Consider the following 26,705-nt stretch of genomic DNA (forward strand, 5'->3'; position numbering starts at 1 on the left):
CTTGTTGTTGTTAACGTCCAACAGTTGCCAGAATACAATATGCAAATTATTTGTAAAATACCCCCCGATTGGTTAATAGTGTATGGTATTGGGTGTAATAGCCAATAAAAAATTGCTGACGCTTTACAAGTCGACTAGGCACAACGAAACAACCCGTATTATAAACACATTTTAAACAACACTTTCGACAATCTGCGCATTTTTTTCAAGTTTTTATAAAATACCAGGTCGGCGGGTGAAATGTAAATAAAAAACTCGAAAGTGACTTTTATTTTATTTGAATTTGTGGAAAAATAGGGTCGGTCGCTCCCGTAAAACAAACAATATAACAAGAGCACCGCCTTGCGGGTGCAGACCGCTCATCTATTTTCTTTTTAAAGGTGAATGGACTCTCAATTTCAATCACAAAGGAGGGAGGGGTGGAGTAAAGAGGGGTGTATAGTGTGGGGGTGTGGACATTTATTTCATTATCTTCCAAAAATGCGAAAAAAAATGCAAAAAAAAAAAAAAAATTCGGGGGTGGCTGGGGTGGGTGGGGGGAGGGGATTCTAGGGTGCGATGGTTGGACGGTATTTCAAAAATAAAATAATAAAATTAATTATTTGTGTTTTTTAACTGTTTCAAAAAAAAAATTCGGGGCTGGGGTGGGGGGGGGGGGAAGTAAAGTGTGAGGGTGTGGTGGTCATTTGTGAGATGATCTTTAAAAAAAAAATTAAGGGGGGGAGGATTCGGGGGGGAGGGGGGAGGGCACGGGGGATGGTTTGGGTGGAGTCTTTTGTGGTATGTCAGGTAAGAGTAGTTTTGTCAAAGTATCAATCAAATCTAATAATAAATAAAGAAGTTATGGCAATTTTAGCAAAATTTAATAATTTGACCCTGAGAGTCAAGGTCATTCCAAGGTCAAGGTAAAATTCAACTTGCCAGGTGCAGTAACCTCATGATAGCATGAAAGTATTTGAAGTTTGAAAGCAATATCCTTGATACTTTAGAAGTAAAGTGGATCGAAACCTCAAAATTTAACCATATATTCAAAGTTACTAAGTCAAAAAAGGGCCATAATTCCGTAAAAATGACAACCAGAGTTATGCAACTTGTCCTTTTACTGTACCCTTATGATAGTTTGCGAGTGTTACCAAGTATGAAAGCAATATCTATGATACTTTAGGGGTAAAGTGGACCTAAACACAAAACTTAACCAAATTTTCAATTTTCTAAGTATAAAAAGGGCACACAATTCTGTCAAAATGCCAGTCAGAGTTACATAACTTTGCCTGCACAGTCCCCTTATGATAGTTAGTAAGTGTTGCAAGTATGAAAGCAATAGCTTTGATACTTAAGGAATAAAACGGACCTATACACAAAACTTAACCAAAATTTTCAATTTTCTAAGTATAAAAAGGGCACATAATTCTGTCAAAATGCACGCCAGAGTTATCTAACTTTGCCTGCCCAGTTCCCTCATGATAGTAAGTAAGTGTACCAAGTTTGAATGCAATAGCATTGATACTTTCTGAGAAAAGTGGACCTAAACGCAAAACTTAACCGGACGCTGACGCCAACGCCGACGCGGACGCCAAGGTGATGACAATAGCTCATAATTTTTTTTTCAAAAACTAGATGAGCTGAAAATGTTGGCCTAAAACAGAAATGATCCGCTATCATTGGGGAATCATTTCTGAAAACAGCTATGGTCCGTTTCAGGGGCAGTTATTGCACATCAGTTTCTGCTCTTTCAAGATGGCAGACGGAATTTCGTCACTTGTTTTCGTGTCAACGGTACTGGGAAGCAGTGTGTCATCGCTTTGGGTTCCCTCAGATATCTGCGCACACTTCAACAGCAAGTCGTAGTTAATCGACTCAGATACCAAGGAGTCTTGCTTGTAGTCTGGGTGGCTCTGTACAAAGTCTCGTATCCACCTGGCTGTGGTTTTTAATTTTCCTATAATAGAGTAATATTATACATGTAAATTCAGGCATAATAGAGGCTTAAACAAGATTTCATTAAATGAAAAAGTTAATTAAAGATAGTTGCCTATGTACATAGATATTGGCTAGATATTGACTATATCTATGTACATAGTCGAACTATCTTTTTTTTAAGAAGACATTTTGTCGGAAGATTTTTATTAATTTAGATTGTGTATGCATTATAATAAACAACGGGTAACTAAAAAATTAATCAATCAATAAATTAAAAAAACAACATTTTCATTGACATTGAGTGCCTATGTATATATTCAGATAAAAGGAAACGTCTTCAGGGGCATAACTTTGGACAAAATAATACGATGGATGGTTAAGCAACTTTTCAAAGGGCCATAACTCTCTAAATAAAACAAACCAGAACCCACAAATAACATGCGCATCTCCTCAAGGTAGTTAAGCTTTCCATAAAGCTTCATTGAATTCCAGTCAGTAGTTGGGGAGAAATAGCCCGGACAAGAATTGCACTATATGTACAGTTAATAGAAAATTTCAAAGGGCAATAACTCTGTGAAAAATCATCCGACCATAACCGGCTGATAATATGCACATCTCCTGTTGGTAATGAAGCTTCCCATAAAGTTTCATTGAATTCCTGTAATAAGTTGCTGAGAAATAGCTCAGACAAGAATTGCACTATATGTACAATGGAAAATTTCAAAGGGCCATAACTCTGTGAAAAATCATCCGACGAGAACCTGCTGATGATATGAACATCTTTTGGTAGAAAAGCTTCCCATAAAGTTTCATTGAATTCCGGTTATAAGTTGCTGAGAAATAGCCCAGACAAGAATTGCACTATATGTAGAGTTAATGGAAAATTTCAAAGGGCCATAACTCTGTGAAAAATCATCCGACCAGAATCGGCTGATAATATGCACATCTCCTCTTGGTAGTGAAGCTTCCTATAAAGTTTCATTGAATTCCGGTCATTAGTTGCTGAGAAATAGCCCAGACAAAAATTGTACACTGACACACGCATGGACACATGAAGCGGCGACTATATGCTCCCCCCAATTTTTTTTCGGGGGAGCATAAAAATTCCTGATCCAAAAATTATATTATCTCAAAAATGGCCAGAAAAAGGCCTGCTATATCTCACCCTTTGCGCGGCATGATATGAGGTTGAGGTACTGCTTGATAGTACACCGGGTGTCTACATCAATCTCCACCATGTCCATGTAGTTCTCTATCAGTGGCAACAGGCCTGGGAAGTCCTCCTAGAGTACAGGCAGATAATAAGAGCCTTGTTCTGAATAACTTGGCATACATTTTTATGTCCCCTAGTCTATACTGGGGGACATATTGTTTTTGCCATGTCGGTTGGCTTGTTGGTTTGTTTAAATCAAACTTCAACATTGGCCATAACTTTTGCCATATTGAAGATAGCAACTTGATATTTGGCATGCATGTGTATCTCATGGAGCTGCACATTTTGAGTGGTGAAAGGTCAAGGTCATATTTCAAGGTCAAAGGTCAAATATATGGAAGAGACATCTTGTTCTTTCTTGTCTTTTCAATTCTTGTCTTTTACTGATTGTATTGTGAATGATTGATTTATTTACATTGTCTTTGCCAATACGAAATAAAAATGTTTAAACTAAAACATGGCTTTCAGCATGTGCGTAAAGTGACATCCCAGATTAGCCAGTGGAGTCTTCACAGGCTAATCAGGGATGGAACTTTGCGCTTAACTGGAATATTTCGATTACTACTGTAAGATTATTATTACTTGTGGGACATGTAGTTTTCAGAGATTTTGTAGTTTTGTTGTTCTTTTTTCGTTTTTTTTGCCACTATGGAAACCCACAAATTTACTAATGCCCAAAATAGTATTCTGTTCTAATCATGAAATTTCATCTCCACAGATATTATGGTTCTACGGCAGTTGAAAAGCAAAATCCTCAAACTCGAATGGAAGGAAACAGCTGAAAGTAGGAAGAATGATACCGCTGACCTTTGAAGGGTCATAAAAAATGTAAATACCTTTCCATGTATGATGTCATTGATAGACAACTGGGTGTACTGGTCCTGTATGTTACACTTCTTGCCCCCATCGCAGCACTGTATCACAGCATCTTCAGCCTCAGGGGGTGAGCAGTCTGAACAATCAGAAAGAATCAGGGGGTGAGCAGTCTTAACAATCAGAAAGAATCATGGGCTGAGCTGTCTGAACAATCAGAAGGAATCAGGGGTTAAGCAGTCTGAATAATCAGAAAGAATCAGGGGGTGAGCAGTCTGAACAATCAGAAAAAGCAGGTGGTGAGCAGTCAGAATAATCAGAAAGAATCATGGGCTGAGCTGTCTGAACAATCAGAAAAAGCAGGGGGTGAGCAGTCTGAATAATCAGAAAGAATCAGGGGGAGAGCAGTCTGAACAATCAGAAAGAATCATGGCTGAGCTGTCTGAACAATCAGAAGGAATCAGGGGGTGAGCAGTCTGAACAATCAGAAAGAATCATGGCTGAGCTGTCTGAACAATCAGAAGGAATCAGGGGGTGAGCAGTCTGAACAATCAGAAAGAATCATGGCTGAGCTGTCTGAACAATCAGAAGGAATCAGGGGCTGATCTGTCTGAACAATTAGAAAGAATCAGGGGGTGAGCAGTCTTAACAATCAGAAAGAATCATGGGCTGAGCTGTCTGAACAACCAGAAGGAATCAGGGGCTGAGCTGTCTGAACAATCAGAAGGAATCAGGGGCTGGTCTGTCTGAACAATCAGAAAGAATCAGGGTGTGAGCAGTCTGAACAATTAGAAAGAATCAGGGGCTGATCTGTCTGAACAATCAGAAAGAATCAGGGGGTGAGCAGTCTGAACAATTAGAAAGAATCAGGTGGTGAGAAGTCTGAACAATCAGAAAGAATCATGGGCTGAGCTGTCTGAACAATCAGAAAGAATCAGGGGCTGAGCTGTCTGAACAATCAGAAAGAATCAGGGGGTGAGCTGTCTGAACAATCAGAAAGAATCAGGGGGTGAGAAGTCTGAACAATCAGAAAGAATCATGGGCTGAGCTGTCTGAACAATCAGAAAGAATCAGGGGCTGAGCTGTCTGAACAATCAGAAAGAATCAGGGGGTGAGCTGTCTGAACAATCAGAAAGAATCAGGGGGTGAGAAGTCTGAACAATCAGAAAGAATCATGGGCTGAGCTGTCTGAACAATCAGAAAGAATCAGGGGCTGAGCTGTCTGAACAATCAGAAAGAATCAGGGGGTGAGCTGTCTGAACAATCAGAAAGAATCAAGGGGTGAGAAGTCTAAACAATCAGAAAAAATCATGGGCTGAGCTGTCTGAACAATCAGAAAGAATCAGGTGGTGAGCAGTCTGAACAATCAGAAAGAATCATGGGCTGAGCTGTCTGAACAATCAGAAAGAATCAGGGGCTGAGCTGTCTGAACAATCTGAAAGAATCAGGGGGTGGGCTGTCTGAACAATCAGAAGGAATCAGGGGCTGATCTGTCTGAACAATCAGAAAGAATCATGGGCTGAGCTGTCTGAACAATCAGAAAGAATCAGGTGGTGAGCAGTCTGAACAATCAGAAAGAATCAGGGGGTGAGCAGTCTGAACAATCAGAAAGAATCAGGGGGTGAGCAGTCTGAACAATCAGAAAGAATCATGGGCTGAGCTGTCTGAACAATCAGAAAGAATCATGGGCTGAGCTGTCTGAACAATCAGAAAGAATCAGGGGGTGAGCAGTCTGAACAATCAGAAAGAATCATGGGCTGAGCTGTCTGAACAATCAGAAAGAATCATGGGCTGAGCTGTCTGAACAATCAGAAGGAATCAGGGGGTGAGCAGTCTGAATAATTAGAAAGAATCAGGGGGTGAGCAGTCTGAACAATCAGAAAAATCAGGGGGTGAGCAGTGTGTGAGACAGCCAGATGGACAAACAGACAAACATCCATGATGATTTCAGTATACCAATCTTTACTTCATCACTATAGACTATAGGAGCTATTTTCAACTGCTTGAAAACTTATTTGTATCATGCAAGGATTAAATAGACTGTAATGGGGCTTAATTCATGCACATAAAGGGTAGCTGCTATTGTGGACCCTACTTTCTGCCTGAATTGGATTTTGGCTAAGAAGAGACTTCCTTTTAACAAAAATTACCAAACAAGCCTAAAGCATTGTCCCGATTAGCCTGTGCTTACTGCAAAGGTAAACCTGAGACAACACTTTACGCACATGCATTTAGCCTCATTTCCCCAGAGCGAGGTTGATATTAACCGTTTGCATGCTGGGTAATTTGTTGTCTGCTGAATTTCTAAAATTAGCATTTTCTTCATTTTTTTTTCAAAGAATACTATCAGAATAGCATACAGTTTGGATCCTGATGAGACGCAACGTTCTGTGGCGTCTCATCTGGATCCAAAACTGTTTGCAAAGGCCTTCAAAATTCGGTTCCAGCACTGAAAGAGTTAAGAAACAGAACCGCCACAAACCTGTAAGAATGTCCTTCCTGAAGTAGAATTTCTGCTCCAGTACAGCGTCACGCTTGAACGACCGCTTCAAATTCTCGTCCACTTTAGTCAGCGGTATTATGAACTTCAGTCCAAAGGTCAGTATTACTCGAGTCATGAGCACCTGTGAGAAACAAGGAATATACGTTTTAACCTTTTTGTTTTAGCTTGATTGAATTTAATGCCACAGACTTATTGAAACGGTCTTGAGTCGGTTTTCTGGGAAGAACCAGTACTTGGTGTTAAAACGCTCTCACTGTGTGGATTAAATATAAGAAGAATCTATGCATATCTAAGTGGTAAAGGGTTAAAAACTCCCATAAAGGGACGTCAAGACTGGATTGACAAGCAATACCATTTCCTGTTCCACCACTCACCATGAATGTAGTGAAGGCTGCATTCTCAAAGTCCGTTAGCTGCACCTCCATTGGTCGGAATTCCACGCGCCAACCGATGTTACTGTCAGGGGGCGGAGGCTTGAACCTCATTGTCTGCCAGTTGGTTGACTGAATGTTCTACAAATACAGTATCATTTATAGAAGTATTATATGAACCTCACTCTGGGAAAACAGGGCTTAATGCATGTGTTGTCCCAGATTTTCCTGTGCAGTCTCTATCAGGGAGTAGCAGGGATTAGATTAGCATCAGGGACAAATGCTTTCCCAGGAAACTGGATTTGGGCTAAAAAGATACTTCCTTTAAACCAAACATTCCATAAAAGTGGAAAGTGTTGTCCCAGATTTGCGTGTGCAGACTCAACAGACTAATCTGTAATGACACTCTTTGCACGCATAAATTAAGCATGCATGAGTTTATGAATTAAAGGGACCAAATGGGGCTATAAAAAATGTATTCTCTTAAATAAATATGCAATCGATAGAACAAAACTCTCGGCTTCACACTTTATATCTCTTCATAATATTTCTAATTCACTGCATGAAATTCTCTGTTACAGTTTGGATTAAGAAAAGAAAATCCCAACAAAGAAATTTAAATTTGACCAATGTTGGACTAATGCAAAGCTGTAACTGTCATCCTTAAAAGTTTTACTGGCTATAAAATGGCTCCTTATTATTTATTTGTTTTTCTCACTTAAATTATACCGTAAATGGTGCACATACTTCTGTAAAACCAATATTATTTGTTGGACATTAGTTTCCTAGGATTTTCGTGGCAATGGTCAACCACAACATAATTTTTTCAACAAACCCTAATTTTCCATGTCTAAAATCAGAAATTATGAAATAATCAACAAAAATAAGATCCAACAAAAATGCCAGATTTTATGAATTCAGGAAATTTTGATGTAAACGTAATTAAATGTATACACAGTACATGGTTAACCCTTTTCCAGTGAGATACGCATCATCACCCATTTGTAATTTCTTAAAAAGTCAAATTAAATTAAAAAACTTTCTCACAAGATTCAAGTTTTAAGGCCTTCATTTCCAACCCTAAAACACTGATGAGCAGCAAACAGCATGGTTGCATGCAAAACAGCATGGTTGCATGCTGAGTGGGAAAGGGTAAAGTATTGTACCTCAAAATGGTCTGTGTCGACTTCATCGTTCTGATTTACTTTCTCGCTGAACAATGAGACTGGGTCCCTGATGAATAAATGGGCCACATGCTTGGCTAAAAGGTCATCTATACCTGTAACATAGGTGCACATGAATTTCAGGTAAGTACCAGGTTATTATTGACAATATTGTTATGATGCAGCGTGTTCTAGCTTATAATAGGAAATTTAATTTTATTATCTTTATTATACATATTATATTATTATACATGTATTTACCTGTAACATAGGTGCAAATAAATGTCACGTTAATACTATGTCGTTTTTAACAATATCTTTTACACTGCAAGTTTTCTAAGTCATTATATGCATGCATGGAAGTGAGTCAACTTTTCAAATTATTATTTAACTGCGACTTTGTCATTAACTAACACTCTTATATACATGTTTCACGATGATGGATCAAACAGAAAATTGGTTACATAAATACCTACAATATTCAACTAAACAAAACAGCTGATGTGAAGCCCCAAATTTACACATACACATTACACAATTTCTAAGAGTGTCACCAAAGACACATTTATAATGAAAACCACTTTCAAAAAATCGTCTCAAGATAGGGTGGTGCGGTGGTCTAGTGGTAACACACTGGTCTACCATTCCAGAGGTCCCTGGTTCAATTCCTGGCCGGGGCACTGGACATTTCAGAAATGCTCCAAGTGTTTCCCACCCAACTAGAGATGTACTGGTATGAAACCCTGGTAATTCTCGCGTGTATCGGTGCTATACACTGAGCACGAAAAAGAACCAAGGGATCTTTTCGCAAAGAGCTAGGGTATCGCACCCGGATTCCTTGTATCTCAATGCTGTCTCTTCTGCTTGCTGTCTCTTCAGCAAAAACCAAAGGACCCCATTGGAAATAAGTGCTTGCACTTAATGGGTTATCCTTGACCGCAAGGTCAAAAGAAATACATACAGACGTTTCTGACAAGAAAATGTCACAAAATGTACATGCCTCCATAAATCTGATCCTAATAGATGTCCTTGTCGTATACAAGTCCTATGTATGCTCTGCTTGACATATTATGAGAACAAATGTTCTGACCATGTTTGAAAATTATGCAACAAAGGCTCCTGATTTGCCTTTTTGAATAATCAGAATTCTAAAAAACGAAACTTGCCTCCATTAATGAGGTCTTTGTAGAGGTCCTTGTCGTATACCAGCTCTATGTCGCTGTATGCACTGCTCGAGAGGTAACTGTCCACAGAGTCATAGCGCGACTTGTTGATCACAAACCGGTCCTTCTCCAAGGGCTGTGAATAGAAAATAAAAGCTTTTGCATGATATGGATTATTTGATTGCGCAATAGAAAAATGGCGGCCATTTTTGGTCCCATTTGCTATAAATCTTGGCTTGAAACCTTTTTTAATCCATTTTTACATTAAAATACTGTTTATAAAAGGTTTTCTACAGTACAAAACATGAATGTTCATGTATCTACGACCTATTCTGTCATAAGGCAAATATAGAAAATGGTAATTTTCATGTAAAAAGGCCTCCATTTCCTATTGTAGTAACTTATGTTAGAAATTAACAAAAAATGAAAATATCTGAACAGTCATATTTCTAAAGATAGGGCTTATCAACTTGCTTTTGATTTAGAGATGATATACAATAGAGCTGTGTTCAAATGCTCTTCAGAATTTTTAACCAAAGTAAAAAGTCTCGATGTTTACTTCCCTTCTAATTTTTAATAAAGCTGCAAATACTTTTTTCAGAGATAGGAACATAACCTGAAACCATATTTGAATATTAATCTATCCTATTTCTAATATATTGTAGTATTTGCTTTAAAAGCACCTAGATCTATATGTCAGAACTTTCGAACGTCCCAAAAAATAATTATGTTTTTTGTCATCACAAAATCACTATGTTCTTTGCCTATTTGTAGAACACATTAAAACCACATTTTGGAAAATCACAATATTTCATGTTAAATAAATATAGGATTACCGGAATAAACCCCCTTCGGAAGAAACCCCCTTCCCTAAAAACGGCATAGCGGAAGAAACCCCCTTTCACATTTTGCATACGCGGAAGAAACCCCCTCGCTAGTTTTGCATAGGCGGAACAAACCCCCTTCGAGTTTTCAGACAGGCGGAATAAACCCCCTTCGTGTTTTCAGAAAGGCGGAATAAACCCCCTTCCTAAGTGTTAAGTCTTTCCCGCAGAGGTAGTAAAATCCCGACCCGAACGATTCCCCAATACATCCGTTTCAACCCGACTCTATTACTGCATGCTTGCTACTTTTCAAGTTTATATTCATTTCCCGATAATCCCGTTTATAACATTTTTAAAGCACTTTCTGGTAAATATTAACGATAAAAGCTCTCAATAATTTCTTTAACACAAACCTTGCCATTTTTTCTCTTCTATCAAATAAATTTCGGCATAAGTGACTATATATAGACTTGATGAAATATTCCCTCTGAACATGCATCAATCACCTGACTAGTTGTGTGCTTGTTATAACGCTCAATACACACACGCTTTCTATGCTGCATAATTTTCGCGCCCTTTTTATTGAGAAAAAGAGTCAACACAAAATAGAATTTACACTGCAAAAATATTTCAACGTTGCAGTAACATTTACATTCGGAAGTGTGTTTCGTATTAAAAACGCGTTAACACCAACTTACGGGAGTGTGTTTCGGATTTATAGTATAGAAATGTACCGGCCGTTTGTTCACAAGTTGTTAATGAAGTTGTTAATGATACACACTAAATATTCAATCTGTGAAACTCAAACATCGTTATCGTGATAATTGAATGAAGGTGCGAAAATCTGATTAAAGGAATGTACCGGCCGTTTGTTCACGAACAATGTATGAATGGGGGAAAGAATTATTATTGAAGGATAAAATAGACAAAAATAGAATGAAATATATTAACATTTATTTACAAAGATCAAGCAAGCATATACTAGAAAACATTAAACAAATTGTTGTTGCAAAAAAAGAACACGCATTTAATGATAAAACAGACATACATTTACGTTTATTTACAAAGATCTCAAACAAGCATATATTAAAAATCAATAAACAATTTGTTGTTGAAAAAAGACACGCATTTATTAACGATAAACAGGCATATTTTTACATTTATTTACAAAGATCAAATCATTCCCTAAAATCACATAATTATAGCCGAATGCTAATGTAATTAAAAAAACTGTACATTACGTTCACACGAGCCGCAAAGGCGCCGATCATGACACAACTTCGCATCATTATCTACAATAGCCGGTACATTAAAGGACCATTTATATAATTAAATGAAGGTGTGAAAATCTATTTCGAAACTGTTATGTGCTGAGTAAAGAGGTGTACCGGCCGTATGTTCACAAGTTGTTAATGATGAGATGCTCGTGTGCATTTGTCTTGCACTCGTTTCAGTGAGATTATACCATTTTATATGCATTAACTTGTACTAGATTGATAAAAATAACAAAAACACAAAATTAGCGCCCAGAGCCGATAGTGACGAAGATATTTCGTACATATTTATAATAACCCAAGCATTCGTCTTAAAAAAAAATGAATCATGCAATCATGCTTCCCGGGAACTTTCTGAAAGTGAATTTCTGTAAACAATTACCGTTCGTTTGAATGTAACTTAATCGTCTGGAAGGGGGTTTGTTCCGCTATGGAAGGGGGTTTCTTCCGCCTATGCAAAACTAGCGAGGGGGTTTCTTCAGCCTATGCAAAACTAGCGAGGGGGTTTCTTCCGTGTATGCAAACTATGAAAGGGGGTTTCTTCCGCCCTGCCGTTTTTAGCGAAGGGGGTTTCTTCCTGAGGGGGTTTCTTCCGTACACCAAATATTGGTATGAAACAATAAAGACTGACCTTCAACCCCATCTCTTCCTCCGTCCGATCGTCGACCGATTGTGCGATAACAGTCCACCGAGTGTCGTTGTCAGACAGGTAGCCTCGATAAACAGGAGATGCTGCACTCAGCGCTAACTGTCATAAAAAAATTGCCATTTGCAAAACATTCATGAAAGAAGCATTTTTTTTATAAGTGCTTAGGTAACTGTGAGTTGAGACATGTTGGAGAGTAATCCAGTAAAAAGACAAAGTTTTTATAACAAGTCTCTGTTTGTAAAAAAGCTCTGCAATGATTGATGTCAGAGTGGTCTTCAATTTTTTGGGAAAAAAGGATCAATAAAACTATGTACAGAAAAAAACATTCAGCAAGGTAAAACTAGAAAATTTGGGAAATTTCCATAATTTTAAAGAAATTATGTTTTGTGGAGGGGCCTTTCAATACGGCTAAGGGCATTTTTTAGGTCCCAGATGAAGAAAAAAAAAGAAGAGTAAAAGCCATGCAGGTAGCGAGAAAAGAGGTGAGAGGTGAGACTGATTTCTGTCTATGTTGCAAAATAGTTTTTCAAGATTTTAACACCCTATGCTTTAGTGTTGCCTTTCCATGTGCAGACGGTGACCTAGTGTTTATTCCTGTTTAAGTTTTTTGTTAAGCACAAGCCTAGCACTCCCTATGATCATTATTAATTAGTGCACAATAAACAGAAAAGTACATTTACCATGATTGGACACAGGGGGGTCAGTTGGTCGTACAGGTTTCTGGCTTCCTCGATGTGACAGGCCTGGAATGTCACCTGCAAACAGCTGCAGCCCATCCCTGGAAATAAAGACAATCATTCTGGAAAACTTGTCATCACCCTTTCCCCCATAAAAAAAAGTAAAAATGGCTTTTGCAAACAGCATAAAACCAGAACAGCCTGCGAATAACTCACAGTCTGTTCAAGTTTTATGCTGTTTGCTGCTCATCAGTACCTAAGTGTTGGAACTGACACCTTTAAAACTTGGATTTAATAAAAAAAGGTCTTTAATAAAATTTAACCTTCTATGGGACAACAAATGCGTAAAAATATGTATCTAAATGGTAAAGGGTAAATGCATGTGGGATGACACTTTTTGCTAAAAAATTATACTAAATTCAATTGACCAATCAATCAATGTTGACAAGGCTTCCACTGGGATGGCATTAGCATAATGAGCAATCTTCTCTGGAAAAACTGGGCTTAATGCATTTGCATGAAGTGGTGTCCAATATTCGCCTGTTCAGGTTGCACAGGCTAATCCGGGAGGATATTTTCCACTATTATGGAACTTTTTGTTTGGAGGTAGTCTATTCTTATCAAAAATCTAGCTTATCCAGAAAGTTGTGTCCCTGGTTTGACTGTGTGGACTGCACAGGCTAATCAGGGATGGCACTTTAAGTGCATGTTATAAAAAATCCTTTATTTGACAGTTTCTGATGTAAATACTTCCTTATTGCATGTCATCTCAATAAATGATCAAAACCTTTATCTACAAACTCAAATGATATTTGAATGTAAAATGGAACCACATATTTACATAACCCTAAATACATGTAGCTGGCTACCCATAATCATTCATATTATTTAAGTCAAGTTCAAAATTTACAACATTAATTGGAACATAAAGGCAATTAAGTGTATGTAGGTTGTTTTTTATTCATTTTATCTGTGACATAAAGTAGGTTTTTAATTGGAACAAGCCTACGAAAAAACTCTGAATTAAATACTAGTTAGTAAGCAATACAAATAGGATAATATTGTAGTTCAGAATATGTACTGCATTTAAACTGGTAGGTATAATCACATATTGGTATTCACATTTGTCTTTCCTTTTTTTAAATTTCAATTCATTACCCACTATTGAAGTATCTGATTGGATGTTCAAATATTTGTATGCATGATATTTGTATATCTACTGTTGTTTCTGAATGTTAATAAAAACTATCTGACTGGGTCCTTATATTTCGGAGTCACAAATTAACTTTATGGTGGCTTAGATTGATGATTTGGTACTAAAAATTCTTAATTCAATAGGCTACAACAAAAATCCAATACTGTCCACACACATATGATGTGGAATTGATTGACCAAATCCCATGCAGTCCATATAGATACAATGTATGATCAGACATTAACTCATCAAATCCCATACAGTGTACATAGATAGGATAAGGCATTAACTCACCAAATCCCATACAGTCCATATAGATATGGTCAGACATAAACCCACCACATCCCATACAGTCCATATAGATATAATCAGACATTAACTCATCAAATCACATACAACCCACATAATTATGATCAGGCATAAACTCACCAAATCCCATACAGTCCATATAGATATGATCAGACATAAACTCGCCACATCCCATACAGTCCATATAGATATAATCAGACATTAACTAATCAAATCACATACAGTCCATATAGATATGATCAGACATAAACTCGCCACATCCCATACAGTCCATATAGATATAATCAGACATTAACTCATCAAATCACATACAGTCCGCATAATTATGATCAGGCATAAACTCACCAAATCCCATAGAGCCCATATAGATATGATCTGGATTAGGCAACCACTCACCAAATCCCATACAGTCCATATAGATATGATCAGGCTTAGATCCCGTGGCTCCTTCCCCTGTGTCCCCATATTGTGTCAGGTCCTCAACAAATGGATCTGGGGTGTACTTGTCCTTGAACACTGATAGAAATACAAATGACAAAAGTTAAAAATACCATAAGCATATCAACAAAACTGGTAGGCCCCTTTAAATCTCCATTTCACTTATATTAACAAATAAACAAACTTTCCAGAAAATTATTGTAAATTGACCTTTTATCAACCAAAATTGATCGAAATCGGTAAAATTTAGATATTTTATAATTGTTTCTCATAATATGCACATTGTCTTCACATGATAAATATCCCTAAATATATTTCATGTATATTGTATTTAAACTTTTTCTCATGGTCAACCATTCTAAATGTAAATCAATCATGCCAGGATGAAATGTTATTTCCCCACAATTGTAACATCAAGAAAAGTGAAAATGCAAGCTTAAATTTACATACAAAATTAACTTTTACATTGGCGAATTCAAAGTCTAAGTTTTTTTAAATAGTTTGCTTTCTTCATTTGCATTTCAATTAAAATGTAAATCTGACCATTTTGAACAGGATTATCATCAAACATTGGTGCACTCAAATTCTCCCCAATATTAGGCTATTAGCCTTACCTGGAATGTTTATTGCCACTTTCTTGCCCCGTCGTTGACGAATGTTTCGTGTTAGAGTTCTACAACAGGAAAGTGCGAGCCTCGCTCTGTGACAAGGGGGTTTAATGTGCAATCCGCACAGGCTAATCAAGGACGAAACTTTTTGCCTCAACTAGACTTTCTTGAAACAAAAAAATCTTAAAAGCGGAAAGTATTGTCCCTGATTAGCCTGTGCTGACTGTACAGGCTATTCAGGAACAAAACTTTTAGCATATGCGTAAACCCCCTTTTCACAGAGTACGGCCCAAATATATAAAGGTCAGTCAGATGAAACAAGAGCGCCGCATGACGGAGCAATATACGCCCGATTCGTGTGCCATTGGAGATGATACTCTGATGATTGATGTATTTGTTTTGGAAATAAGCAAAAAAAACAACAACAACTTATATAACTGATATATTCATATATATGCATTGATATCAACTTGAACTAGAGCTTTGTCACTGAATGTGACTTATACCCCCATACCACTTTGACGCAGGATAAAAAGTTGTTTAAAAGTTTCGGATGAATACAATTTGAATTAGAGTCCGGACAAAGTGGCGCCGTTGAAAATGCACTAATTGACCCTATGACCTAGTTCTTGACCCAACATGACCCATATTCGAACTTGACCTAGATATCAACTAGATGCAACTACTGACCAAGTTTGGTAAAGATCGGATGAATACAATTTGAATAAGAGTCTGGACAAAGTGGCGCTGTTGAAAATGGACTAATTGACCCTATGACCTAGTTTTTTACCTGGCATGACCCATATTCGAACTTGGCCTAGATATCAACTAGATGCAACTACTGACCAAGTTTGGTGAAGATAAGATTTATACAATTTGAATTAGAGTCCGGACAAAGTAAAATGCACTAATTGACCCTTTGACCTAGTTTTTGACCCAGCATGACCCATATTCGGACTTGACCTAGATATCAACTAGATGCAACTACTGACCAAGTTTGGTGAAGATCGGATGAATACAATTTGAATTAGAGTCCGGACAAAGTGGCGCCGTTGAAAATGCACTAATTGACCCTATGACCTAGTTTTTGACCCGGCATGACCCATATTCGAACTTGGCCTATATATCAACTAGATGCAACTGCTGACCAAGTTTGGTGAAGATCGGATGAATACAATTTGAAATAGAGTCCGGACAAAGTGGCCCCTTTGAAAATGCACTTATTGACCCTATGACCTAGTTTTTGACCCGGCATGACCCATATTCGAACTTGGCCTAGATATCAACTAGATGCAACTGCTGACCAAGTTTGGTGAAGATCGGATGAATACAATTTGAATTAGAGTCCGGACAAAGTGATGCCTTCCGCCCGCCCGCCCGCCAAGGGGTTTCACATAATACGTCCCGTATTTTATACGGGCGTATAAAAAAAAACAGATACATAAAAGAACATAATTGGCCAGTTGCTCCCTTCCATCAAGGACTGTGTTCACCCATTCCCGCTAAGAAACACATTTTGATGTGCTTGTTGAACCTTAGAAAATCAAATTAAATCTAGACTTTTTTTACTAGATTAAAGTTGTTTAAAGGGATCTTTTCACGGTTTGGTAAATTGACAAAATTGAAAAAAGTTGTTTCAGATTCGCAAATTTTCGTTTTAGTTATGATATTTGTGAGGAAACAGTATTACTAAACATTTACCATAGTCCAATATATGTATCTTTTTACGTTTTTAAAACCTAAAAATTATATAGCGTTGCAACGCAAAACAATTGAATAATTTGGAGAGTTCTGTTGCTGTCGTTTAAATTTAGGAAACTACTAAGATTGCTTATATAAAGTATAAAATACTTACACTGTGTATACCTGGCAGAATAGCCGAGAGGGCTAATGCGTTTTTTCTTCAGACTAACTCCAGGACTCCGGGGGTCACTGGTTCGAGCCCTGGTACTTAATACTTTTTTTTTCCTTTTTTTAATTTTAATTATTGATTTTTTACTGGAGCTTTTAAGATCCAATGTTTACATTTATCAATATAAAGCATTAAATGACAAAGTTCAAAATATGCCAAAATCTGTGAAAAGGCCCCTTTAAGGCATCATATCCAACCCTAAATACTGACAAGCAGCAAACAGCATAAAACCTGCAAAGACTGCGAATTACTCGCATGCTGTTCTGGTTCTATGCGGGTTGCATTTATAAATGTTCACTTTGCTTCTGAGTGGGGAATAGTTAAACAATCAGTGGTTTCAATTTCAGATTTAAACAAAAGCACTTGGCGGCCTAATCTGACCAATTTGCTTCACTTTAACCTAGGGCAAACACCATTAGACAAAGACAAAGTTGGAGTGAGATTTGTATTTCCAACTGATCATTTTAATGATATCATGCTTGAAACTTTAATGTCAATAGAAAATGATTAAACACATGAATATTCGTACTGTTTTTATTTATTTGACAGGACTAAAACTATTTTCTCAAAAACAATGAAAACCCATGCAAAAAAATCGTTATGAAGTATATCAAATATCATACATACTACATCAATTTTATAAATGTTTAATGATCACTTCTACCTGAATCCTGGAAACATGACCTCATCACAAAAAATATCATAAATTCTACCTTAATTATAATAAATTTTAATGATCAATTCTACCTGAATCTTGGGTGACCTTGAAATATGACCTCATCTGCAAAGAACAATGACCTTGATGCCCCAGCCTCCGGGGTGGGGGTAGTGTCTGGACTCGAGAAACCAGGGCAGCCTAGCCTACAAAATTTAGGAAAAAAGTTGGACCCCAACATTACTCTTTTTATGAGTCTTATTCTGTGAAATCTGGGGGCTGTTTCATCAAACATCGTACGACACATTTAGACTACGATACGAATTTCAAAGAAACATTATTTTAAAAAACCGAAGAATATTTCTGCTTATTTCCAGTCAAATCATTTATGTCATCATTGTCTTACCCGTGGCTTATATCTTGTGGAGCTATTTATCAACAGCTTGTATATTTTCAGTTTTTAAATTTCAGTCGTAAATTAAGATTGTCGTACGATCTTTGATGAAACGGCCCCCAGGGCTTAAAGCATGTGCGTAAAGTGTCGTCCCAGATAAGCCTGCGCATACTAATTTGGGACAACACTGTCTGCTTGTATGGAATTTTTGTTTAAATGATTATCTTCTTCACAAAAATAAGTATATGCAGAAAGCGTTGTCCCTGATTAGCCTGTGCAGATTGCACAGGCTAATCTGGGATAACACTATATACACAAGTAATGCATTAAACTAAGTTCACCCAGAACAAAGGTCAAATAATAAACAATGTTTTGAATTTGTGATGTATTTACCATCAGAACATTTGCCATTAATTTAGTCTTGTAAAACAATGCAAAAGAGTTGATTATTGGTTGATACCAAATATTTTATTTAATGTTCAGACCGTCCTGTTTTGTTTGGTTTTAACTTCTTACTAGGAAATTTTATTTATATTCCAATGCAAGGAATATGGAGATAACAATGATGCTGCAAGAAATAAAGGCATTGTTCAAATTATTAAACATAATTATGAATAGACTGATCTTTCTTCTGTTTTTTTTAAGAATTATAAATGTATTCAAGCATCGAATATAATTTCGGAATAGTCTATTTATTATTGATCTGAAACTATTTCAGAATTATCAATGTTTTCAATAACCTGAAATTATTTCAGAATGAACAATTCATTCAATCATCAGATATAATTTCTGAATTATAAATTTATATACTAATCTGATAAAAGTTTTGAATAATTTATATATTCTAAGGCGCAAGAAGGCCATAATTTGGATGGTTTCGCTGTAATTATTTGTCATATGATCTTATTTATTCATTCATCTGCGTAATCTATTTGCTCGTATCGACTCTAACACACATCTTATTAAACCCACACAAGCATGAAATGCAATCAAAATAGACAGATCCGGGTTAAGCAAAAAATTTAAAGTGTTATCCAGATCTCCAAATACTTTGGAAAATCCCATCTAATACAGGAATGTAGATACAAACATCCATGATTGTATCAACCAGCAGCGTTTTTTGTTCAAATTTGGGGCCTGTAAGGGGACCCATTCCCAATAAAAACAGTATATATTTTTCCCGAATGGGACATCAAAAATGCCAATTGAAGGTTTCCACTTCTTTTTTTAATTTGTCTCAACATTAGTTCATCCCCATCCAACTTTATATGCTGAACCATAGTGCATTAATATTGAAATCACTTGTATTCTCAATTTCAAAGTATTTGTTAGCAAAAAACAAAAACAATAATTTCCCAATATTAGTCAAAATGATGCAATTTTTCCAATCCAAAGGGACTCAGCCTCATTCACAAAATGGGGGAAAAACACGGAGTCCAGTGATAGTTCAAGTTGCTTTAAAATATTAATGATTTTTTAAGTATGTGACTCTAACAGGGTTTTTAATGCATCAGCTTTGTATGTTGGGTTTTCCAATATCAATGCAATTGTATAGTAAGTTTATTTAAGCTCCTCAATTATTAAAAAAAAAATTTCCATTAATCTCAAGTCACAAACAAAACCCCATTGCTCTTCAAACTAAATTATGAATGTGACCTTTAGCATTGAACAATTCAAAATTTTAAAATGGTATGTTCAAATACTATGATTGAATAATGTTAAAGAAAAATTTGACATCTGTCGGGTGTATGATTACTTCGGTACAGCTCTACCTGAATATCAATAATTACAATTTAAGTATGCACTACTACAGTGTGCAACACAAAGATAACATCAACATCATAACTGCAACTTTAGTGTACTTTAATGGTAAATGAATTTATAGTGCAATTGATTTACACTACAAGGACTTGTTTACAAGTTTTTGAAGATTGGCATAGATTTAGAAAAGAATGCATGCATTTTGTTTACGCAACAAAAACAAAAGTCTTTACTAAGATAAAAGTTTAAAACATACTTTCGTTTATTGATACTTAACTGAGCAAAGCTTAAAGATTCTTAAGTCCCATAAAAATACTTGGAAAATCAAGGTTAGACAAGCAGAGCAGGGCAGTTATTCACAAAGCCCCTTAAGGAAATCTTAACTTAACTTGCACTTAAGTACGATTTCAGATAAAATTTCTACATTTTTTTTGCTCGCAAAAAGATTAAATATTAATCAATTGAGCAATGCGGTATGTGTTTGTTTATAATATGTACATGTTAAAAGCCCAAGACAAGAAGATGTCAGAGACTCAAGGAATTTCATTAATTTAAATTATTTCCTTATGAGCTTAGTGATAACGCGCCCAGAATGCATTTTGCTTACTTGTGACTCACTTCATATCAATACATATCAAATTTATAAAACAAGTCTTAAAAGCAAAACATGCTCTGTCAAAATGATTCAGCAATATTTTTGATGATCACAACCATAGGTGATTTAATTTAAAGTTCCTAACATGATGGAAATCTATTTATAGTTTTATCTTGAGTTTTATCATGCATGCTTTAATGACAAACAACTTAAATACAAGTTGCAAGTTTAAGAGCTGTAATTAAATTGAAATGTAAAATGATTGACATTGCAGTTTTGAAAAACCAGAACTGTTTCTAGAACAATTTACAAATTGTAATTAGAACAATGGCCAGATGGTAAAATTCACAACATCTAAACTCAACATCAATGTTTAATGGGCAAATAAAGAACAAAACATTCTGTTTTGTTTCTTTCTTTGGAGTTTTCATTTTTTCAGCACAACATGTACCGATATAAAGTCACAAGCACTTAACAAACTCACACTCTTTCTCTGTTTTACAAGTATCTTGAGCACATAGTGATACTTATGTCAGTGAATGTCAACTATTTTAATCAGTGGTTACAGTGGGATAAAACTTTCATTACCAATGCCCACATAGTGCCTGCAATCAAACTTTTGAACCTCTCATTTGTAGCCCATTGCTCTAAAAAAACAAGCAAGCCAGTTCAAAAAAAACTTAAACAAACTGTTTCTTCAAAATACCAGGTTTTTATTCTCTAAAACAGACACAAATGAGCCGCGTTCTGAGAAAACTGGGCTTAATGCAGTCCGCACAGGCTAATCTGGGATGACACTTAATGCACATGCATTAAGCCCAGTTTTCTCAGAACAAGGCTCAAATGATACAAACCTTGGGAAGCAGGTTAAAGCTAATGGGAATTCATCTTCTGCCAAACATTTCTTGATTTCTGTTCTTCTACAAACAAAAAACAAATCAATATAATACATTTTGCCTAGCAGTTGAAAATAGGAACAAGTGCCCATGGGTATTGTTGGGTGATAAGGTATTAAAGGGATCTTTTCACGCTTTGGTAAATTGACAAAATTGAAAAAAGTTGTTTCAGATTCGTAAGTTTTTCGTTTTAGTTATGATATTTGTGAGGAAACAGTAATACTGAACATTAACCATGCTCTAATATAGCCATTATATGCATCTTTTGACGATTTTAAAACCTAAAAATTATAAAGCGTTGCAACGCGAAACGATTGAATAATTTGGAGTGTTCTGTTTTTGTCATTAAATTTTGTGAAACTACGAAGATTGCTTATATAATGTATAAAATACGTCATGAATGTGTACTCGGCGGAATAGCTTAGTAGGCTTAAGCGTTTTTACTTCAGGACTCTGGCAGGACACCAGGGGTCACTGGTTCGAAACCTGCTCCGGGCAATTTTCTTTTCCTTTTTTAATTTTTTTTCTTGATTTTTTACTGGAGCTTTTACGATCCAATGTTTACATTTATCAATATAAAGCATTTAATGAATAAGTTTAAAAAATGCCAAAATCTGTGAAAAGGCCCCTTTAAGATTAAGTATATACCATTTATTTAAGCTTGATTTCATTGAAATCCTAAGCTTATTGAATCACAATTGACTTTGCTTCCTGGGTAGATCCAAAAGTTGGTGTCTTTGGGGAAATCTAATGAAGCACAATGAGGATTGAGCCCATGACCCCACCTGCCCTTGCTTGCTAGGCAGATACCGCATCCACTATGACACAGGATTGAGCCCATGACCCCACCTGCCCTTGCTTGCTAGGCAGATACCGCATCCACTATGACACGGCAACCTGATCGTAATATTTTGATTCTTACTGAACTTAGTTCTAAATAATGTGTCTAGGAAAAATTAATAAAAATTTACTGTACTGATAACTTGTAAAACCGTAATAAGGGTGACCCAGATAAACTTTTGATTTGTTTTAACACAATGCTGAACAAAAATTGCCTACAGGAAGCTGGTCGGTGGCCTGTCCCAGACATCCACAGGCGAAAATGAGATGAGAAGAAAATACATTTACCTCAGCCTCATATTGGCCTCCACCAGATTGAAGTGGGCCATCAGTCCCCCATAGGGCTTGCCAGGAGTCCCCTCCACCATGTAGGCAGCATACTCAGGCCGCCATGTGGTCGGGTGAGACCTAGATAATGGACACAAATATGTACAAGACTGTGATAATCCATATCAATTATCCATTATAATAGTTAAAACACACACAAACCTTTATATTATATAAAAAGTCTTTCAGCATATTAAAATATGTTGCAATATGGACTTTCCCATTTAACATGCATTGCAATATTATTTTAGCCATTTGTGTTGCAGCCCATACCATAAGGGTTTCCATTAATTGAGTCTTGTCCAGCGCCCTCACACTTTTTGGGGAAAAGGGTCCGCAGCCCTTAGGAGGGGGAATTTTTGTGGCGTTTCTCTTTTTGGGGGATTTTTTTACTTACTCTCTCATTATTACATTTGTACATGTTTGCACTTTATTCATTGCATTTTTCATAATTTAGTATGTTTGCAAATATTAAATTGAAATAGAATTGAGATATAATAATCATGACACACATCTTTCTATAAAAAAAAAATATAAAAAAATAATTTGGGGGGGGGGAGGGAGAATTTTTCCCCCCAAAAGGGGAAAAAAGTATACTTTTCAGGTGGGGGACTGCCGCCGAATTTCGGCGGCAGATTTAATAGATTGAGGGCCCTGCTTGTCCCAGGAAAATGGGGTATATTGCATGTGTGTAAAGTGTCATCCCAGATCAGCATGTGCAGTCGACTGGATTTTCTCTAAGAAGAGACATCCTTTTAACAACAAATTCCATAAAAGAGGAGTTTCTTCCCTGATTAGCTAGTTCTGATAGCTAATTAGCGGACAATTTAATTGTTTAATTTTTAAGTTAAATTTTGAAATGCTTTTCTTCTAGTGTTTTATTTTGAATTAAATTTGAGTCCTAAAGTCCAACCATTCCCATTCCAAATCTCAAAGAGAATAAATAAATACACAAGAGCACCGCCTTGCGGGTGCAGACCACTCATCTATTTTCTTTTTAAAGGTGAAGGGACTCTCAATTTCAATCACAAAGGAGGGAGGGGTGGAGTGAAGAGGGGTGTATAGTGTGGGGGTGTGGACATTTATTACATTATCTTCCAAAAATGCGAAAACAAAATGCAAAAAAAAAAAAGCGGGGGTGGGGGGGTGGGTGGGGGGGGAGGGGATTCTTGGGTGCGATGGTTGGACAGTATTTCACAAATAAAATAATAAAAATTAATATTTGTTTTTTTTTAACCGTTTCAAAAAAAAATTGTGGGGTGGGTGGGGTGAGGGGTATAGAGTGAGGGTGTGGTGGTCATTTGTGAGATGATCTTTAAAAAAAAATTAGGTGGGGATTCAGGGGGGGGGGGGGGGGGGGGAAGCACGGGGGATGGTTTGGGTGGAGTCTATTGTGGTATGTCAGGTAAGAGTAGTTTTGTCAAAGTATCAATCAAATCTAATCATAAATAAAGAAGTCATGGCAATTTTAGCAAAATTTAATAATTTGACCTTCAAGTCAAGGTCATTCAAACGTCAAGGTAAAATTCAACTTGCCAGGTACAGTAACCTCATGATAGCATGAAAGTATATGAAGTTTGAAAGCAATAGCCTTGATACTTTAGAAGTAAAGTGGATCGAAACACAAAATTTAACCATATATATTCAAAGTCACTAAGTAAAAAAAGGGCCATAATTCCGTAAAAATGACAACCAGAGTTATGCAACTTGTCCTTTTACTGTACCCTTATGATAGTTTGCAAGTGTTCCAAGTATGAAAGCAATATCTATGATACTTTAGGGGTAAAATGGACCAAAACACAAAACTTAACCAAATTTTCAATTTTCTAAGTATAAAGGGCCCATAATTCCGTCCCAATGCCAGTCAGAGTTACATTACTTTGCCTGCACAGTCCCCTTATGATAGTTAGTAAGTGTTGCAAGTATGAAAGCAATAGCTTTGATACTTAAGGAATAAAATGGACCTAAACACAAAACTTAACCAAAATTTTCAATTTTCTAAGTACAAAAAAGGCACAAAATTCTGTCAAAATGCACGCCAGAGTTATCTAACTTTGCCTGCCTAGTCCCCTCATGATAGTAAGTAAGTGTACCAAGTTTGAATGCAATAGCATTGATACTTTCTGAGAAAAGTGGAGCTAAACGCAAAACTTAACCGGACGCCAACGCCGACGCCAAGGTGATGACAATAGCTCATAATTTTTTTAAAAAAAATAGATGAGCTTATAAAAATGCAGATGTTAGGTTTAAAATATCGTTAATATTAATAATATTTGTTTATCAATTGTAACTTGCAGTTCTTCACCCTATCCAGTTCTATGACTTAAACCTGCTGAGTAAATATACCATTGAAAACACTGCTTTCTCAATTTTACAGTATTTGTTAACAAGCAATTGCATTTTTATTGTCTAATATAAGATTTGTACTCGCTTTAAGAATGTTTTTTCCCTTCTATTTAAGGTCAACATAAAGTGTTGTTTTGTCTTTCAATATGTTTAATTATTTGCAGCCGAAGTTAAGTTAAACTTGTGTCACCTGGTGGTTAAAAGCATTGTTGATGAAGAAAGTTAAAAATATAAATATTTTACTCATATAGCAAGACAGCAAGTAATGAAAATTGGATACAATTAATGTTTCTGAACTCGTTGCATTTGCAATCAATCAGCCTAGTCAATTGGAGTTGTGTTCTGAGAAAACGGGGCTTAATGCATGAGCGTAAAGTGTCATCCCAGATTAGCCTGTGCAGTCCGCACAGGCTAATCAGGGTTGACACTTTTCACCTAAATTGGATTTTTGCTAAGAAGAGACTTCATTTAATTTAAACGAAAAATGTCATAAAAGCTGAAAGTGTCGTCCCTTTTTATCAACTTAGCAGACCAAATTCTTAATCTCTTCATTGTCATGGGAAGATGTGACACCACTTAACTGTCAAGTGGCACTGTAAACGTGTATTTAATGTTAAGTATTTTTCCACAAACTAATCCAGAACAATAGCTGCAATTTATAAAAAAAAGGGAACAGTGTGTGTATTTTCTATTAGACATACAGACAGTATTAGGCAAGTGTTGAATACATTTAACTATTTTCCAGTCAGAAGCAAAGTGAAAATGGCTGTGTGCAAACAGCATAAAACCATAACAGCCTGCGAGTAACTGTGTACTAATAAATAAATAATATTACTTGACGACAAGAAAATGTAACAAGATTAAAACAGAGATTATGGGCAAATCTGTTCCAAAATTTACCAGAGCTTACTGGCTTGTATAAATTTTGTTAATTTAAAAATCCTCAATGCCTAAATTTACATACTGTGGGTTCTGTTTCTCAGCTTTCTGAAGTTCATGTAGAACATCCGACGCCCTTAAACTCAGCTTTGCAGTTTTTCTTTCCCTGTCAAACTTCACTAACATATATTCCACCTGAAAAAAAAAACATATGCCCCAGTTAAAAAATGTGTTTGTTCCTTTAACAATCATAGATCTCAGAATTTTTTCATTGTCAGAATTAATATGCAATATTCTGTTGGTAGATGTAATTCAATATCAATTCATATGTAGCATTATTTCATTTCATTAAAATTGAAAACAGGTATTAAATAACAAAATAAATAAGCGAATGTTAATTTAAAATTATTTAAATGAGCAATAAATCTGTCAAAACAATTATTAGTTTTAACTTTTATACAAAAAGTGGTAGACTCGTAAGATATCATGTATCATGTACATAAGTTCTAGAATGAAAGAAATAAGCCCACCTCATCTCCCCAATAAAGGTAATCACGTTTTCTACTTTTCAGCCTCTTAAACTGGTTGATAAACTGTTGTATTCCATGTTTTCGCACGTGGTCTGCGAGCGCTTTTGTCTCCTCCCAGGAAAGTGGAGATCCTTCGGACAGAAGACCCATCGCCGGAACCTATTCCTTTTTCAACCGGTGTATGAAAGTGATTTTGCTATTATTTGGTCTCCTTTGAATTGTAAAATTCAATGTTGACTTCAATCGCTCGAAGTCGACTTTTTATACACGCGTTTTCACGGGGTCATTTTTACGAACTTTTGATAGAATGGGTTTTTTTCGATTTCTAGAACATGAAGGCTATGTTTACATATTTTAACTGGGTCACTGTGCCGTGACGTCACTACGTTGTATAACCTCTCCTCCAATCGTGATACATCGGCTATCTCGGATTCCTTCGTAAGATTTATA

General features: G+C 36.3%; 1 protein-coding gene across 1 annotated transcript; it reads right to left on the bottom strand.

The window, feature by feature from the left end:
* Positions 1-726: 726 nt before the first annotated feature.
* LOC127872953 (glutamate--cysteine ligase catalytic subunit-like) lies at positions 727-26,705 on the bottom strand. The gene is made up of 16 exons (XM_052416472.1): positions 26,256-26,705; positions 25,811-25,920; positions 22,462-22,581; positions 21,292-21,357; positions 17,780-17,893; positions 15,127-15,185; positions 14,471-14,590; positions 12,574-12,671; positions 11,876-11,992; positions 9,150-9,282; positions 7,987-8,099; positions 6,824-6,961; positions 6,429-6,570; positions 3,970-4,085; positions 3,086-3,203; positions 727-1,939 (listed from the first exon to the last, which is right to left on the bottom strand). The coding sequence occupies exons 1-16, from the start codon at positions 26,403-26,405 to the stop codon at positions 1,698-1,700; spliced, it is 1,956 nt and encodes a 651-aa protein (XP_052272432.1). The 5' UTR covers positions 26,406-26,705; the 3' UTR covers positions 727-1,697.

Source organism: Dreissena polymorpha, chromosome 3 (genome assembly GCF_020536995.1).
Source record: "Dreissena polymorpha isolate Duluth1 chromosome 3, UMN_Dpol_1.0, whole genome shotgun sequence".
In the NCBI taxonomy this organism is placed as follows: Eukaryota; Metazoa; Mollusca; class Bivalvia; order Myida; family Dreissenidae; genus Dreissena; species Dreissena polymorpha.